This window comes from Rhamphochromis longiceps, linkage group LG16 (genome assembly GCF_057381845.1).
Source record: "Rhamphochromis longiceps isolate RC_006_pf linkage group LG16, R_longiceps_female_GT1.1, whole genome shotgun sequence".
Classification (NCBI taxonomy): Eukaryota; Metazoa; Chordata; class Actinopteri; order Cichliformes; family Cichlidae; genus Rhamphochromis; species Rhamphochromis longiceps.
Genome location: NC_140572.1, coordinates 20,959,779 through 20,977,197, shown reverse-complemented (window position 1 = coordinate 20,977,197; position 17,419 = coordinate 20,959,779). Strand labels below are relative to the sequence as shown.

Sequence of the window (17,419 nt, the reverse complement as noted above, 5' to 3'; positions counted from 1 at the left end):
TGTACATGTACTTGCCTGTGCTTATTTTTATCTTCCATTGGAACAAATTAATGATATTAATTAACAATGTGAATAATAATAATAATACTTAAATAAAAAAAATATGATTCATCATAAAAAAAAAATTAGCAAGCACTTAAGGTTCTGTGACAGTAGATTGATCACCAGACCTCTTTCCCGAAGCAACAGACTACTACAGTACTAAACTTCAGCTGAGGTCAGTGTTACAACTGAGACTGAAACTGTGTTGGAGTTTTCACCACTGAAAGGAAGGCAGGAGTCCATCATCTAAACAGACCGTTTTCTTAGTCTGACAAGTAGGATTGCATTGTAGTGGCCTTTTTGTGTTTTTCTGGTTATGCATTTTAAGATTATTTTGCATTAAATATTGAAGCTAAGTGGGACATCTGCTCATGCTGTGGTTTGTGAGACGGTGAATACTTAGAAGTAAAAATAGCATTTACACATTTGTCGCATCTTTCACTGCATCCCATGTGTTCTCAAGAGGAATGGAACTAAAGGAGGATACTGAGAATATTAAGCAGTGTAACTTATTTAATTTCAAATGAAAAAGATCAGTTCATATCTCATTGAAAATGAAAACGAGATATAGTGAAACGAGGGGTTACAGAATAAGAGTAAGAGATACTGCGGTGTATCTCTGACATGACTTGATTTGCAGGTCACATGTTGTTCAAACCTCTCACTAAGTAGCAATAAAATGTGTGCTCTTCATCAAAGAATGGTATGCATCGGTTAAGCGTCTGCGTTTTCTCACATGACTTGAACAGGTGAGGTACACTTGTTTAAAGTGTGCATCAATAGATGTTTGTCACATGTTTCTCAAAGTCTCATTTGTTTATGTCTCTGACTTCAGGCTCTGATTAACATCCTCAAACAGAAGGATGTGAATAGTGACCCGGAAAATGTGACTAGTTACCTCAGGCCCTTTCGCATCATTATCAGCCTGCTCGATAAACCGGAGATAGGTAAGCAGCATGTGTGCAGTACACAAAAACGTCAAAAGTCTGAATTACTTTATCAACCACTTATTTGATAATAGTCATATTTCTCCTCAGGTCCGCCTGTCTTGAGCCGTGTGTTGTTGGAGGTGGTCCGAGCTTTCTACAGCTACTGTCGAGAAATGCTGGGAGAGGAAACCATCACCAGCTCAGGACTCTCAGGCAACCAGCTAGCTAGGTAAGAGCAGTAAATGGTAAAACACATGAACTGCATGTTCACTGCTGATTAAAGAGCATGTGACAAAACGTCAAACGCCGAGATGAATCCAAAAACATGCTTTCTTGTGTTTTCCCTCCACAGTAAGATAAAAGAGAATAAGAATGCATCAGAAATCATAAAGACGGTGAACATGCTCGTGAGTTCCATGAACAGCGAATATCTCTGGGAGTACATGACTCGACGCTTCTGCGCCTCTCTCGGGTACGAGGATGACACCGAATTCTTGCATGGGAAATTCTAAAAAGCTAAAGGCTGAGTCAAACAAATAACTAGTGCCAAGATTATATGCAGCGTGTATGTGAAGATTTCTTGTTTGCTGTCAAACATCACCTTACAAGGATCGTCGTTTCTCGCTCTACTCTAGCAACAAGGATGACCCACCAACGCCTCCTGAACAGGACCGCAGTCATCCCGCTCCCTCCGTCTCAGAGATGTCCAGCCTCATCATTTTCCTGCTTGATGTTCTTCCTCTGGTAAATGGCACAAACATCTGCACATCATTGCTGATCTATCTCTGTGAAGGCTGTCGTCAACAGCTCAGGGAGATGTGACCTGCATTTTAGATCAGAGTCAGCATCAGCCAGTCGGTATTTTAGAACTGATTGGATTATTTGCCAGAAAGTCACAGAAAAAGCAATCGCAAGTCAGTCTCACGCATACACCCATTCATAAACAGCACAATCATCATGTTTCTTCTTTGCAACAGGAGCTCCATGCAGACATCCAGTCACATTATCTTCCTGAGATGCTGGGCACCATGCTGCGAACCCTGTGCAGTCACATTGATGCTGTTTGCCTGGAAGACGTCACACAGGGACTGCGCGCATGCTTCAAAGTCCTCAGTAAGATCCAGATGCCTGTGGCTTACATGGATGTTGAGGCAGGGGCGCAGGCAGAGGAGACGGAGTTACAGTCACTGAAAGAGGAATGCGCAGAGACTCAGGTTTGGCATCCAAGATGTGTCTCTTTAAAAATTACACCGTGTGAAGTTTGACTGTACCTCATCATGTCAGTTATACTCTGTCTAGGATAAAGAGAATGAAGGAGAGAAAAGCGGCTCCCCCGGTCAGGCCGACGGGAATCACGAGGATGAAGAGATAAACAGAGATGGAGGCGTTGAGGCAGAGACAGCAAACAGTGCTTTCCCAACACTCAGGTCTGAGGACAGCGGATTAGGCATCAGCGCCTCACCCTCAGAGCAGCACCTGCCACCAGGGGTCACGATGGGGACTGAGGAGAATGGAGTTTTCAAAGAAGGCGAAGGAGTGTGGAGAAGGGGGGGCAGTATAGACACCATGGCCCAGTGTCTGCAGGACATCCTGGCCTTCATAACCACAAGGTGAACATCTGAGCCGGTTGTAGTCTAAATGATCATCATGGGCCGCTTTTATTAACTGTGATTTCTAAATATTCGCAGATACTTGTTGGTGCAAGTGGAGGATGTCAGGGGACCAATTGAAGAGCCTCATCCTGACCTACGTGCTTCCTCTGTAGATCAGAAGTCTTTGATGGTGAATGTGGGTGGGCGTGAAATCAAAGACAAACTGACGGAGCTGTTCACGCCAAATAAACGTAAATCCCGTTCCTCTTCTGACACCCGGGTCTCAGCAGCCTCTGCTGAGAAGAAAAGGGATCACAGGCATTCGGGGCACCTGGACTGGTCAGCTGGTTATATGCCCCGCGGCAAGGCAGAGATCTCTGAGGCCTGTCGACAGGCCTTCATCGCCACCTGCCACCTTCTGCTGGAGTGCACTACCTTCCCCATTTACCTAAGTGAAGAGGAGACTCTAGCTTTCCACACAGATATGTTTGGTCACACAGGTCAGCGCATAGATGTGTGTGTTAATACCGCTGTCAGTTATCCTGCAAAGAGGGATAAGTGACTAACAACTCTTCTTTTTCATCAGGTTATCAAGTGGACAGCCTCCCAGTGTGGCTGAGGTCCTTAATGACGCTGTGCTGCCTGTCCAGAGACTACAACATCCAGCACACTGCAGTGGCTTCCCTACTGGAACTGATCAACCACTCCCAATCCTTAACACTGGTTATTCAGGACAAGCAGAGACGCTACCAGTGCTCTGAGTCTAACCCACTGAGTGGGCGGCTGCAGATGGTCACTGTGCCACCCATCTACCCTGCCCTGCTACGCACCATAGAGGAGGGCACCGACTTCTATCAGGTTAGGTTTTCATTCATTTGAATCTTGTTCTAACTTGGTGTAAATGGGCTGATTTACATTATAAGACAGTAGAGAAACAGATGAAAGATCCTCAGCAGTAAAAGTATTATTAAACAATTAAAAAGGCAAATTTATAAATAAATAAAATCGCAAAAGTAATGAAATGTATTCCAAATCCATGCCGTGAGTCAAATAAAACAATGTAAGATTTAGTAAGATAAGATTGAATTAATTAATAATAATGATTATTATTATTTTATTAATTTGCATGTGTTTTTAAGCTACACCAACATCTTTCAAGTTGATGCAAAGTGTTTATTATTAGCTACCAAAATCTCTGTAAGGGCAGCTGTGGTAAGACGAGGAAATGTGAAGGAAAACTTAGAGTTAAGAGAATAAACTGCCTTCAAGAAATCTGCTGGATTTGAATGAGATAATTGGATAAACTAATAATAAATTACACGTGTTCATTTGTTTCTAAGCTGCCTAAATGCAAGCCAGTAGCCAGACTGCCCAGTACAGAGTGATGTTGCAGGGTCAGTAATGTAGCAAGAAGCTTCTAGGTGCAAGTACTTTAGTCAGCAAGAGCTTTTCCTGTGCCTGTGTGGGTTTCCTGTGTATGCTGGCGTCCTCTTGCAGTCCAAAGACATGCTTGTTAGGCTATTAGGTCATTGAGTCAAACTAGCTATGGATGTGAGGTAGAAGTGCATATAATAAAGCACTGTGTGAATGTATGGGTAGCTTGTAGTCTAAAGCTGAGTGACTAGAAAGGTTCAGTATGAATGCCAGTCCATTTCTGTTTTCATTACTTGTCAACACTGCAGGCTGTATTTCTTTCTTATGTTAGAGTCCCAGGTACTCGAGTTTTCTGTGCTCTGTTTCTCTAAGCCAGGTTCTTATCAACCTCCTTTTTTTTTTAAACTGTGAGGCAATTCACCGTCATGGATCTCAGCAGTATCACAGAAATGTATTAATTTCTATCACACTGCATAATTACTGCTTGCCCGATGATGCACTGATGGATGTGTTTATTGAGGCTTTGAATGTGTACAAGACTGAGGGTCAACTGCTTTCAAAACAATTACGTGGTTTTTAAATGTATATACTCGTACGGATTTGCCTCTGACATATGTCTTCCGTACAATAAGAATTAAGACTAAAAATAAAACTGAAACAGATATAACTTGAACTCATTACAAAATACAAAACTGTGCTAACTATCTGTAATCAACAGATAATTCAAGGAGCTACCCTCATCGAATCTTTGAATGAAATTCAGTCTAATCACCATATCATCAGCACGTTTGAGATGAATTTGGTCTTTTTGATTTGTGATTTCTTCTTCTTTTTTCTTATTATCATGTATTTTTGGATTCTTTTTGCTCGTTTTTACTCAGAGGGTGTCTCGGGTGCTGTGGAGTCAGCTGGACACGGAGAGGCGAGAGCAGCACATTTCCTGTGTGGAACTGTTCTGCAGGCTGCACTGTTTGGCTCCATCAGCATCCATCTGTGAGGACATCATCTGCCAGGCGCTGCTGCACAAGGACAAGGTATCTGTGCCTGCGGACCTGCTTCGCTGCATTTTTTTCTTTCACATATTTACATTTTTATCTCTTTATGACATGTTACAGTTTACTAGCTCATCATGCAAATGCGCCCGATGGACGATGTGACAAGTTGAGCAAATAAGTGAAAGTTTTGTATGTTTGCTTTCCTCAGGCAGTAAGGCTGGAAGCACTACACCGCTTCACAGTGCTGTGGCACCTCACCCGGGAGATCCAGACCAACAGGACCATGTCCCTCAGTCGTTCCTTTGACCGGTTAGTACATCGGACAGAAATAGTGGATGGTTTGGTTATAAATGGTCTGGAAATAGGTGCTAGTTCAAAAGTGGATTAACCTGACACTCTTTGGCATCAGCAAGGTAGCAGTTAAACAGCATGTAAATGCCGCTTTGAACGATCAGCTTGAACACAGGCACTTTAGTTTTTCCCACAGAGAATGTTTACACAGCCACTGACAGCTGCCTAATGTGAATATGTAATGCTACAGGATGTAAAATAGTAGAGTGTGGTATTAGGTGGGAAAGCTGTACAGTTTGGGATCCTTGATTTGGATTTCCTAAGTTTGCTGTGAGTCATGTGGGTGTTGATGTTGATTTTGATTTTTTTTAACATTCTTGCATTCTTATGTGTAAAATATATTGTTGTTCAAGTGCTCCTGCAGTTTTTAGTATGGTTGTGTGCCAAATGAATAAAATAATCATAAAATTTACTCAATTAAAAATAGAGGCTTGCAGTTGATGACAATGAGAAACTGTTTGAGTAACGGTTGCTGGTGGCTTCCTAAAGAGGACCAATTATGTTCATGTGAAGCTCCATGCTTTTATTCTGGAAGTCTACTAGAGCAGCTTTAGATGATCGATAGTTCAAAATTTTCCTCATTTAACTTATACTTTGTTGCACCCACTTGGTTCCCTTTCCTCTGATTTGCTGCCCCTTTGAAACAAAAGGTTTGCTTACTAAGATTTTGAAATGCGTGTTTCCTCCTGTCTCTTAGATCTCTGTGTGTGGTGGTGGACAGTCTGAGCTGTACCGATGGCTCAATAAGTGCAGCAGCTCAGTGCTGGCTGGTCCGGGCTCTGTCCCTCAGTGATGTCATCCGGATCCTGGAGCCTATTCTGTTGTTGCTGCTGCATCCCTCCACTCAGCGCTGCTCCATTCAGAGCATCAAACAGAATGTTACTGCTGGTAAGTGCGTTTTTCAGCATGTGTTGTTTTGGCGATGAAATGAAACCTTTTAGTTGGTCTTATGCGTTTGGTCCTGTTCATTTATGCTGAGCTAACACGTCCATCGTTTTTAAGGTAACCTGAAGATTTTAAACAGTAGAAGTCGAAGCTCAAGCAAAACCTCAGGATCAGCGGACACAATGGCAACAGAAGTCATCACCTTAAATGTCCTGAACATTGTGGACCGAGAGTCCTTGTGGGCAGAGTTGGACAGCGGCCCAGATCCTGCAAAACCACCAGACAGCTTAGTGGCATCCAGGAGCGAGAGTGAAGAGACGGAAGAAGGAGAGGAAGAGGACGAGGAGGAGGCTGAAAGTGAACACACTGAGTCAGCTGACACCAGCGGTGCTCAGGTTTCCACAGATAACACCAGCTCAAGCTCGACTCCATATCCCAGCATTGAGGAAGGAGGAATGGTCAACGGGCTGCGGAGGGTTGAGTCTGGGCACACGCAGGCATCTGATTCACTGTCAAGTGAAGATGAGGAGGACTTGGAGCTGGAAGCCATGGCCAAGTCTCGCCTGTTAAAACAGGAACGTGAAAAGAGAGAAGCCATCGACTCCCTGTTCCGCCACGTGCTGCTGTACCCTGTGGCGGGTGGTTGGCGCCATCTGCTCCAAGGCTTGGGGCTGCTGGACAGTTTGATGAGGAGCAGTGCTGAGTGCCCTCTGGTGGATGCTCTATCCTTCACCTCGCTCGACACGAGCTCCGCTGCACATTTAAACCTGGTGTCTAACCTTCTGCAGCGTCACCAACAGGCCCAAGATGGCAAGAACTTCTACGGGTGCCTCCTTTCCCCCTCCTCCACTCCTTCCGCACCCCCGTCCCTGCTCATTGAACTGCTGGTTTCATTGTGCCTGCGATTCCTTCGCTCTCATTACCCTTCCTATCTGAGCCTGAGTCCCCTTGACCTGCAGGGGAACAGAGAGGTTCAGGTGAAAAGCGTGGCGGTGTTGACCCGCATTGTGAACCAGCTCTGCTGCACAGCGCGAGGACAGGATGCGTCCGATATGGAGTCCATCCGCAGACTCCTCTCTGGTTGTAAAGTGCAGCAGTATGCTCTGCTTACACTTTCTGCATCTATGTACATTAGCCAGAGGGGGACAGCCAAAGGACAATCTAAAGGTGTGGAGCTGCTAGAGGAGCAGGGAGGCCTGTCGGAGGAAAGTCTGGTGAATTTCGGGGCAGGAGGTGGACAGGAACAATACCCCTTACAGATGGAATTGCTCAACCTTCTCCAGGCTCTAATAGTCCTGGAATACCATGTGTGGTCAGGTAGAGCTGCCTCAACAGCTGGGCCTGGCGGGACACCTGGCCAACCAGGGGAGACTCGTGAATCATCACCTGCCAGCACCCCCCTTGCTCGCGAGTGGCAGACTGCAGTCCTTTTCCAACAGTCTATCAAAGCAGCCCAGTACGTCCAAAGCCACCCGATCACAGCCCAAGGCATGTTTGTTTCTGCTGCAGCCAGGGCTCTGCAGCCCCAATACGGCTATGCCATGCACCCCCACTGGGTGTCGCTGCTTTGCTCCTCTCTGCCATACTTGGGACGTTCATTAGGCATCATTGTCACTCCGCTCATCAGTCAGATCTGCAGAAACCTGGACGAGCTCGTCAAGCTCTATGAGCATGATGGAGGGAAGACAAACCAGAGGTAACCTAAATACACAGGATTTAACAGGATATGAAAATAGGAATTCCTAGAATGGGATTTTGAATATTAGTTGTACATTTAATGCAACATTTTCTTTCTTTCTTCTGACTTTTTACCAGTCTGAGTAGTAGGAAGGAGAACATTGCCCCTGATTACCCACTGACTCTGTTGGAGGGTCTGACCACCATTACACACTATTGTCTACTGGACAACAAAAGGGTAAAAAATAGAGCACAGATACAGTATGTACTTCTTACATCTACAACCACTTAATGCTCATTTTATTTCCTCTCTGGCTTTCCGTCAGTCCCTTGTAGCCTGCGACCCTGTGGATGTCCGTAACGCACGCAACGCTGTGATTGAGGCGCTGCCACAGATGCTCAGTAGCATGGCATTGTTATGGGGCGTGGTCATGAGGGAAGAGTTTCAGCGGCGCGCATCGGACTCTGGCCAGAGCAGCAGACACACTTCTACCTCTGTTTATTTCAGAACGACCAAGGTGTGTATTTGCTGTTTATAAAAGTCGAAAAGTGGGGAATCGGCAATAGCCGTAAGCTTTTCTGTGCAGCACTGAGTTTTGTTCACAGTGTTGGAACTATGTTAACTGTAGACTGCATCATCGCAGTCATCATTAATGCCGCATGTGTTGTTGAAGAAGTCATGAACTCATCCAGACACAATGTTGCCATTTCTAGGTCTTGCGGCAGCGGATACTGGAGTTCCTGCTCCCTCTAACTGGTCAGTATGGCGTTCAGGTAATGGCGTCACTTGGAGTCGTGTGGAGCAACAGGAAGAGTAAAAGGAGGCACAAAAACAAAGTAAGACCTACAGTGCGCGTGGAAACGATGAAAGGGCGTTCATATCCGAGTCGCTCGGTGGCAGCTTCACACTCTATTCTCCTTCAGGTTTTGCCCGTAGCCAGCGAGTCTCGTCAGACCATCGTGGAGATGGTGAAATCACTGAGCACTTTGCACACAGACACTGTCCTACATTTGGTCAAAGAGGTGGTGAAAAAACCACATCAGATCAAAGGAGAACAGGTACAAAAACACAGGTGCATGGAAAGACATTTAAGATTTGTAATTTGTACATTTCTTGAATCTTTTTTTTCTTTCCCATTTTTCTCTCCATTAGAAGTTGACACTGGTCGATATCCCCATGTTGCAGTTCAGCTTCACCTATATCCAGAGGTATGAGCAAGAACATAATTCAAGCACAAACCAAGGCTTTATATAGATCAGAAAAATGCTCTAAAAATAATCCCATTTTGAAACCATCTCTTCTTCCCTACATAGTATTTCAGCTCAGGCTCTGCAGGAAAACATTGCACCTCTCCTCAGTCTGTTACGGGAGTCTGTTCAGCTCAACCTGGCCCCCCCTGGACATTTCTTACTCCTGGGGTCAGTTCTCATCTTAACTTGACTACCAGTAGTATTTAGAACATCTTTTGAAAAGTAGGATTATTAATTCTGCCACAGAAACTGATGTAGATGCTTCGATGTATTAAATCTTGTTCATATTTAACTTGTTTGTGTCAGTTGGGAGGATTTGATGTTTAGTAACAGATTCTCTCTTGCAGAATCCTGAATGACTTTGTCAACAGGCTCCCTAACCTGGACAATAAGAAGGATACTAGAGATCTGCAGGTGAGATGCTGTGTGCTAATGTAAGTGAAAGCAGTGGATTGACTCAGTAAGCAGGTGCAAGTGTTTAATTATTAAATTGTTGCACAGGAGGTGACTCAGAGGATCCTTGAAGCAGTAGGTGGGATTGCAGGGTCATCTCTGGAGCAGACTAGCTGGCTCAGCCGTAGCCTTGAGGTCAAAGTTCAACCTCAAGTGTGCCCGGAAGCTGATGAGCCAGATGACGGTGATGGGGATGGCGACCATTGTGGTAACTTTCTTTGACAAATGTGTCACCTTGACTGTGATACGGCCATTTGCCTGTTGCTTGAGGAAAGTTAAGACATGGGTATAAATGCAGGCCTCAGTCATGTTGGACCTAGCAGAGATTGCTAACCGCCATAAAATAAGCTTGAGGCTGTTGTGTTCACAATTTATTAATTTCTTTTATTTGTTGCATTTCACATCTGAATGTCCTTGAATCCCAAGCCCAGCTTCCTGCCTGAATGGGTGTATTTCTTTGAGTTAAAGGGGGGCCTATTATAATTTTCTGCTTAAACTGAGTAATAGTTTAAACTCAAATGGCATCATCATTCAATATCTATGGGAGCAGTGCAGACATACAGTGAATGTTATATGGGTATTTTATTATCAGTCTATATCCAGTTCAGGGCCACGGGAGGGCTACACCCTGTCAGCAGTCTTTCAAAGAGCACTTTTTTCAGTTGTAGATAAGTTATCTAAAGTTCAGTACCAGGACCATACCATAAACACTCCCCTTCCTTTTGTATCAAACTTACCCAACATCTCTGTTTGTTTTCATTTAGAAGAAGAATAGCCCTTTATTGTCCTTGCACATGTACAACGTAATTGGGTGGGTTGGTGTATAATCATTTGTCTACAGGCCGTTCAAACCAAGCAAAGATGGTGCTGAGGTCCTCTGGTGTCAGAGGTTTGGGGGCTCTGGCCTTTGTAGTTATTGAGAGTTCTGGTACCTCTCCAGGCCCTCTCTCCCCCTCCTGTAGGCCTCCTTGGCCTGTTTGATGCCCCTCTTCGGGTTCGCTCTTGCAGTGCTGTACAGAGTTCTGATCAGACCCTGTAATTCACTCTTCATCCAAGGTTTTCCGTTAGGGTCTCCAGGTCCTGCTGTTCAAAGATGTACCAGTCTGTCCGATCCGAACAGTCCTGTAATTAGAGGAGAGCATCATCTGGCCATGTTTTAATGACCCAGGTGTTCGTTTTTCTTTCACATTACGGGCTGGCGACCATGATAGCGAATCATTGCTTGAGGGTTCTTGTCTACTTCATTTTTTTACTTGAATACTGTTGTAACATTCCTTTGCCATTCTAGATTCAAAGCACTAACATGGTCAGACGTAGTGGCCACAGCACCCACACACCTCTTATTATAACTAACAAACTATCTTGCTGTTCTTTCTGTCCTTGACAGAGTCAGCAGCTCAAGCTAGCACCATGGTCTCCTCTTCTGCTCCCTCAGTTTACAGCGTGCAGGCTCTTGTACTTCTGGCTGAGGTGGGATTTTATTTGTTATTAAATAAATGGATTCATGGTTTGTCTGCGCTTCAGGCACTATTTAGCACACTTTCTAACCATGTAGATCTTGGCACCGCTTCTGGACATGGTGTATCGCAGTGACGAGAAGGAGAAAGCTGTTCCTCTCATCTCACGTCTCATGTATTATGTTTTCCCCTACCTTAAGAACCACAGGTAACTTGGATAATCTTAACACCTTTGGTCTCATAGGGCTTAATGGAATTCTTTAACTTTAACTTTTTCTCCTGCAGTGCCTACAACATGCCCAGCTTTGAGGCGGGTGCACAACTTCTTAGCAGTCTGAGTGGGTATGCCTATACCAAAAGGGCCTGGAAGAAAGAGGTCTTTGAGCTTTTCATGGACCCCCTCTTCTTCACAATGGATGCCTCTTGTGCACAAAGGTTAGTAATATTTGTGTGTTGGATGTCAATTTCTAATACACAAAAGTATTTACTTTCACCTTAAGATGCCCCATTAGTGTCATATAACAGCTATGTACTTTTTATTGCATCTAATTCAAAGAACATAAAAAAAAAAGTTGGATTAATTAAAAAAACCAAACTTTTCCCTTATTTTAATTTCATGTGAATCTGTTACAAGTTTGAAATTATATTACACATATAACTTTGACATCACCAGCCTCTAATTTCTGCTGCTTGCCTGTTCCGTGTTTTCTGTAGTTGGAAATCCATTATTGACCACCTGCTGACTCATGAGAAGACCATGTTTAAAGACCTCATGAGTGAGTACAGACTCCAGAAGATGTTTAATTCTGGAAAGACACTGAAAGTATAAAAGTGAAGCTTTTGTGTGATAAAAGAGGACATTCAAGGATTCAAAATGATGTGCAGACACAAAAAGAATTTGAACAGAACAGTCGCAGTGTCACTTTTAATAATGTAGTTTACCAATTTAAATGGGCGCTGTTATAAATCTCCATTTCATTGTACTGCAGGCATGCAGAGTAGCTCCCTGAAACTGTTTGCTAACGCTGACCAGAAACCCATGCTGCTGAAACGCCAGGCATTTGCAATGTTCAGCGGAGAACTGGACCAGTACCACCTCTATTTGCCCCTCATTCAAGGTTAGCTGCTGTTACTGGATATTTTGCAAATTTAAAGGTGATCTAGCTCAATCTGACTCAAAAAAACAAGCAAAAAACTGTTTTGTTCTTTCTCTTCCTTCTAGAGCGTCTCACAGAGACTTTACGTATGAACCCCAGCCCTGCTGTTTCAGCCCAGATGTTCCTGATGTTTCGCGTTTTCTTGTTGCGGATTTCCACCCAGCACCTGACATCTCTTTGGCCCATAATGGTTACAGAACTGGTAATGATTAATTTCTCTAAGAACGTGGATTAATACATGGAGCAAACTGTGTTTAGCATCTATTTTCTGTCTGTCTCTGTTTTTCAGATTCGCACTTTTACACGTCTGGAGAAGGCTCTGCAGGTGGACAAAGACAACTCAAAGTGGGTTAATTGTTTTATTGACAAATTCCTGTTTCATTCCACCTTTTTGAGTGTCTAAAAACTTTGCTTTTCTTCTTGTAAATCACCAAGACTGGCTAAAGTGGTGCGTGGAACCCTTGACAGAAATGGACAGGTTAATTTCTCTCAGGCAGAGTTGGACATGTACCTGTCAGCCTGCAAGTTTCTGGACACCTCGCTGGCTTTTCCCCCAGAGCGGATACCACTCTTTCAGATGTAAGAGAGGAAATGGGGTCAAAGGGACTTTAAAGCATGCTTAGATATTTTGTGAGATTGACTAATAATTATTAATTTTGTCTGTTTTTGACTCATTTGCATGATTATCTGTTCATCACACAGGTATCGCTGGGCATTTGTCCCTGAGGTGGATGTAAACCGCTACACTGGTCCAGAAAATACACTGATAGAAGGTGAACAGGAATGCATACCACACATTGTGAGAGTACTAGAAGGAATACAGCAACGCTATGGGGTAAGAACAGTCAATGTTTCCCCAAATTCAAGTGTTTTGAACTTTTTGAAGTCAAACACTCATAATTAGGGTCACTAGAATGGAGAAAAAATGGGACGAGATGATCATCTTCCTCCAGCATGCAAGGAAAGCAGACCTGCTTAAGCCCGCATTATGTTGCATTCTGCGTTAGCATGTTCCTGAAAATAGCTAGAGAAAAACAGGATTTGTTTTGGTTTCTGGGAGGGTGGAACCGTGCAGGTATCACTAACAACACAGCATTTGTGTATGCTTAAAAATCACATTCATAAATAGAGCCTGATTAGTGTTCTGCATATAGCTTATTGAGTGAGTCAAAAATACACAACATTGGCACCACAGAATAAAAGTTTACAGTTTTACTGCTGTTTACGTTCTCGGGGTATTTTGGTCTGCTCTGACTTTCTAAGAGGGAAATCCAAGTTGAGGGTGTGTTCCACATAAAGCTTCCGACATTCGACTTATTCAGGAATGCACCATGTATACTCTGTTGCAGACATGGACAGGTGAGTAGTCATTCCTGTTCTACTTCTTTGAAGTCCAGCGTCTGTGGTGCATGCATAGTTGGTGCATTGTAATGTAAATACACAAAAAATAGGCAGGCACACAGACGGTCACACATCTGATGACGAAATTTATGTCATAGTGGAACCCTTGCAAACCGTAACGGATTCGCCGACGTAGAACGTGTGATCCCTGCTTCACGAGTCATAAACCAGGTCACAATCACGGCCTCACAGTTCAGATATTTGTGGTCTTTCACACCTCCACTTTTCCATAATTTTCATAATAACCATTCAGAAATGTCTCGTATGTTTCTTGAATAAGCACACAGTCTCAAAACTCTCAAACTTGGATGTAAATGCTGTTTGTACAACATGATTTCGAGTGGAACAGTGTAAAAGCACAAGCAGCAGCACATTGTTAAACATTAATGAACAGATGGTGGGCATCAGCTTCTTGACGGAGCGTCTTTATACTCCAGCAGCAGCACCACCACATTCTGTAGCTTTAGTGACAAATATCAGGCCTGCTTTGTAGCTTTTTTTTTTCCAACAGACCAGTAACGCTTTTTTAGCCAGTGACGCATATGCATGAATGACAAAGGGCTTGGTCACCTAGATGGCGTTTGATGTTCTGTCTTGAGTGCAGATGCCAAAGTAACTCTTGAATTGGAGTTTTTATCAGGAACAAAGTTCAAATAGAGAGCTGTGTTAGATAACACACAACATGAAAGGAACAGTTGTAAGAGGAATACATCAGGAGTTAAAAGTGTCTCACATTTAGTGTATTAGTTTCTCAGAGTTGAAAATCAAAATCACACAATCAAAGTGGAAATGTCAGGGAGGTTTACCTTAAACTTCTTATGTTATCTCTATTTTAATTTAAAATATAGTTTAATAGAAGCTATTTGTAATGTTCAGTCATCTCACTCTGATTATGCTGCCCTGTTGCATGATTTCAGACACTGGACGAGCTGAGTGAGGAAACTTCTACTGAGCATTTGGAGTTCCCCCTCCTCCCTCAGCGCTCCCTCTCCTCCATCACCCAGCTGTTGCCTTTCCTTCGCACCCTTTTTCATTCCTTCCAGAGCCCTCCCACCTCCAGCGATCCCGCAACCTACTTCCCTGTTGCAGACTACCCACCCGCCAGTTCACACGCAGTCCTGATGAGGCTGGAGCACATCGCAGAAGAAGAGTTCCTCGACTCCATGGAGAGCTAGAAAGCCTTTCGTGAACCAGCCATGCAAGCTGAATATGTAAAACGGGCAGAATCACTGATGACGATGTATTGTGAACTAGGAAAAAAAAGGAAATGTTTTGAGATTTTGCTTTTTAATTTCACTGGAAAACAAAGGGATGTTATTTACAACTGACTTTTTTTTGGTATCTGATATGATGGTACTTAACTGTTTATGGAAAATAATTACAAATAATTGGAAAATTCTTCTTTCTGAGCAATTCACATGAGACTGTCCCATTAACATCTTCTGCTTGCTTTATGACTAAAAACAATTGCCATTAATTATAATAATGGAAACCAACGTAAAGTTACCAACGTTTTTTTTATAAAGCATGCATAAAATAATAATGATTGTTCCTGTGACGATTATTTAACTTTTGCACCAATAGGCAGGTTCCCTTTTCAATGATCTTAATGAGTAATATTGTTCATTTGCATAACTGGTTAACTTAAATCTGTAGTACAGCTGTAATCAGGTCTCTCTGACTCAAGAGAATGTGACGACCAAATGTCTCTTGGTAAAAATTCATAATAAGTTATGCTAAGAGTTCTACTGTTAAGTTACTGAATGTGCTTTGTGTATAACAGGGAAATAAGCTCTGGTTTTGCTATTTTTGGTGTTCAAGGGAAATTAGCCTTTCTTTGCAGTTGTTCACTGAAAGTTTTTACAACTGGCCATTGTCTTCTCCTTTTCCACAGTGCTAAATGTTTAAGTTATTTTGAATGTTTAAAAGACCAGGTCAGGTTTTAATTTAGCAAAAATAAAATTGAATAAATTAAACATTAAAATTGAGTGCTGTATTTATTTATTTATTTGGCTGTACAGCTTTAAAGTTACATGTTTTGGCGTGTTTGTATTGAGGGAAATTGTTGTGGAGCCTTAACTCTGCAGGGGAGACAGTAATGCATATTTATTTCTCAATAACCTGATGTGGCCCAGAGGCATATGAATTATGGATCAAATAGATTTAAAAATACAGTTTATGGAGCTGTGATTCTAAAGTTACAGGCTTGCCCAATATTATTGGTTATGGGGAAATTCCAGTTGGTAAGGTTTTACACTGACTGCAAACCTCTAGTTGTCTATTTTGCATTTGTAAAACTATCTCCGTGTGCTGGTGTAGCTCACCAGATGGAGTAGGTTACCCATTTACTGTGTGTCATCCCAGCTTTCCTGTCTTCCTCCATGTCCAACTCAATACAAGTGACTTTCAGCTGTTCCATTGTCGCAAGGGGTTGGCACAGCAGGTAACTCCACATGTTTGAGCCTCCTGGGTTTTGCACCAGATGTTCTTCCTGACACAATGCTAACAGCATTTATGTCTCTGGCTGTTATCAAACCAGCAATTATAACAGTCGAGACACTGTCCTAGCTTAATAAAGACTAAAAATAAGGGGGAAAACCTGTTTTGACAAAGTTATGTGTTATATAAACGTCCTTAGAATGTTACAATCGTGCAATACTTGGATATATTCACATCATTTTCAATTTGATGCTAATTATGAAACTATAACGAGCATCTTACATAATGGTGTGACAACGAATGACAAATCACAATATAAGAGAACATCTTACTGTTTCATATAAACGGCGATTACCACAGTATTACACACTAAATGTTTCAGTGCAGAGGTGGTGGCTGACTGGAATGGAGTTTTTAACCTCAATAATTTGGAGAGGTTTCAGTACTTTCCAGACATCCTGTTTGTCCTGCAGACCAATCATCAGTATGTCTTTGAACTATCAAGTCCAAAGACATACTGATGAAGAAAATAATGTGAAGAATAACTATTTGAGTTTAGAACTTCTGATTGGGTTAGCCATGAACAAATCCCATGCAGCCACAAATCAAGTGAAGTGACCACATTACAGAAAAAAGGAAGTATTTTAAAATTTCATACATTTGTTCAGGCATTTTTGTACACTCCTTGACACGGACAGATGCTCTTCATTAGGTTGGCATGGTATCAAAGTATTTAACATCTCACAGCAAGGACGTTTCTGGTCAAAATTCTGACAGGTGTCAGTGATTCTGTATCAGCAGTGAATGTGAAATCGAGTGCTGTATGTATAGTTAAAGCTGTTGACTTGTTGAAAGCACTTTGAGTGATCGGTAGGACTAGAAAAGTAGATTAAATTACGATCCTACCTCTAATGCACAAAGTACATTTTTAAAAAAAGACAAGCTGAAATCCATTTATTCTGAACTAACTGAGAACGAGATCAAAGAAAGGGATGGGGAAGTCATAAATTACAAAGGCACCTGAGCTCCTGTTTCAGTGAGTGTGGGAAACGCATGCAAATCCAGCACACGCGAGGTTTCATAACACATATTTGAATATACAGACTAGCTTACAATAACAAAATTGTGTTTTCGTTTTAATTAGTGTTGAATTTATATATCTATAATTTTACATTCTTGATGTGATTATTTTTTTTAGGTTATAGCATTTTTTTACGCATGATTACATAAAAATCAGAATGATAATAGACAATTATTTTCATTTCCACTTTCATCCATCCATCCATCAATTTTCTTCCGCTTATCCGGGTCGCGGGGGCAGCAGTCCAAGCAGAGAAGCCCAGACCTCCCTCTCCCACCTCCTCCAGCTTGTCCGGGGGAACACCAAGGCGTTCCCAGGCCAGCCGAGAGATATAA

At 42.6% G+C, this 17,419-nt stretch overlaps 1 protein-coding gene across 3 annotated transcripts in view; it reads left to right on the top strand.

The window, feature by feature from the left end:
* The window catches only part of dop1b (DOP1 leucine zipper like protein B), a 35,887-nt gene extending 20,362 nt beyond the window's left edge, over positions 1-15,525 (top strand). For all 3 annotated transcript variants that reach the window (XM_085383693.1, XM_085383692.1, XM_085383691.1), the window contains 30 exons: positions 878-989; positions 1,080-1,200; positions 1,324-1,443; positions 1,607-1,715; positions 1,949-2,185; positions 2,271-2,581; positions 2,660-3,063; positions 3,150-3,421; positions 4,819-4,971; positions 5,141-5,241; positions 5,981-6,171; positions 6,286-7,864; positions 7,984-8,083; positions 8,172-8,363; positions 8,560-8,682; positions 8,770-8,904; positions 8,999-9,054; positions 9,160-9,264; positions 9,444-9,510; positions 9,598-9,757; positions 10,937-11,019; positions 11,105-11,214; positions 11,292-11,441; positions 11,721-11,782; positions 11,996-12,124; positions 12,229-12,365; positions 12,453-12,508; positions 12,599-12,742; positions 12,866-12,998; positions 14,482-15,525. In XM_085383693.1, coding sequence (XP_085239819.1) covers positions 878-989; positions 1,080-1,200; positions 1,324-1,443; positions 1,607-1,715; positions 1,949-2,185; positions 2,271-2,581; positions 2,660-3,063; positions 3,150-3,421; positions 4,819-4,971; positions 5,141-5,241; positions 5,981-6,171; positions 6,286-7,864; positions 7,984-8,083; positions 8,172-8,363; positions 8,560-8,682; positions 8,770-8,904; positions 8,999-9,054; positions 9,160-9,264; positions 9,444-9,510; positions 9,598-9,757; positions 10,937-11,019; positions 11,105-11,214; positions 11,292-11,441; positions 11,721-11,782; positions 11,996-12,124; positions 12,229-12,365; positions 12,453-12,508; positions 12,599-12,742; positions 12,866-12,998; positions 14,482-14,739 — 5,910 coding nt within the window. In that variant the 3' untranslated portion in view covers positions 14,740-15,525. The remainder of the gene's footprint in view (positions 1-877; positions 990-1,079; positions 1,201-1,323; positions 1,444-1,606; positions 1,716-1,948; positions 2,186-2,270; positions 2,582-2,659; positions 3,064-3,149; positions 3,422-4,818; positions 4,972-5,140; positions 5,242-5,980; positions 6,172-6,285; positions 7,865-7,983; positions 8,084-8,171; positions 8,364-8,559; positions 8,683-8,769; positions 8,905-8,998; positions 9,055-9,159; positions 9,265-9,443; positions 9,511-9,597; positions 9,758-10,936; positions 11,020-11,104; positions 11,215-11,291; positions 11,442-11,720; positions 11,783-11,995; positions 12,125-12,228; positions 12,366-12,452; positions 12,509-12,598; positions 12,743-12,865; positions 12,999-14,481) is intronic.
* The last annotated feature ends 1,894 nt before the right edge of the window (positions 15,526-17,419 follow it).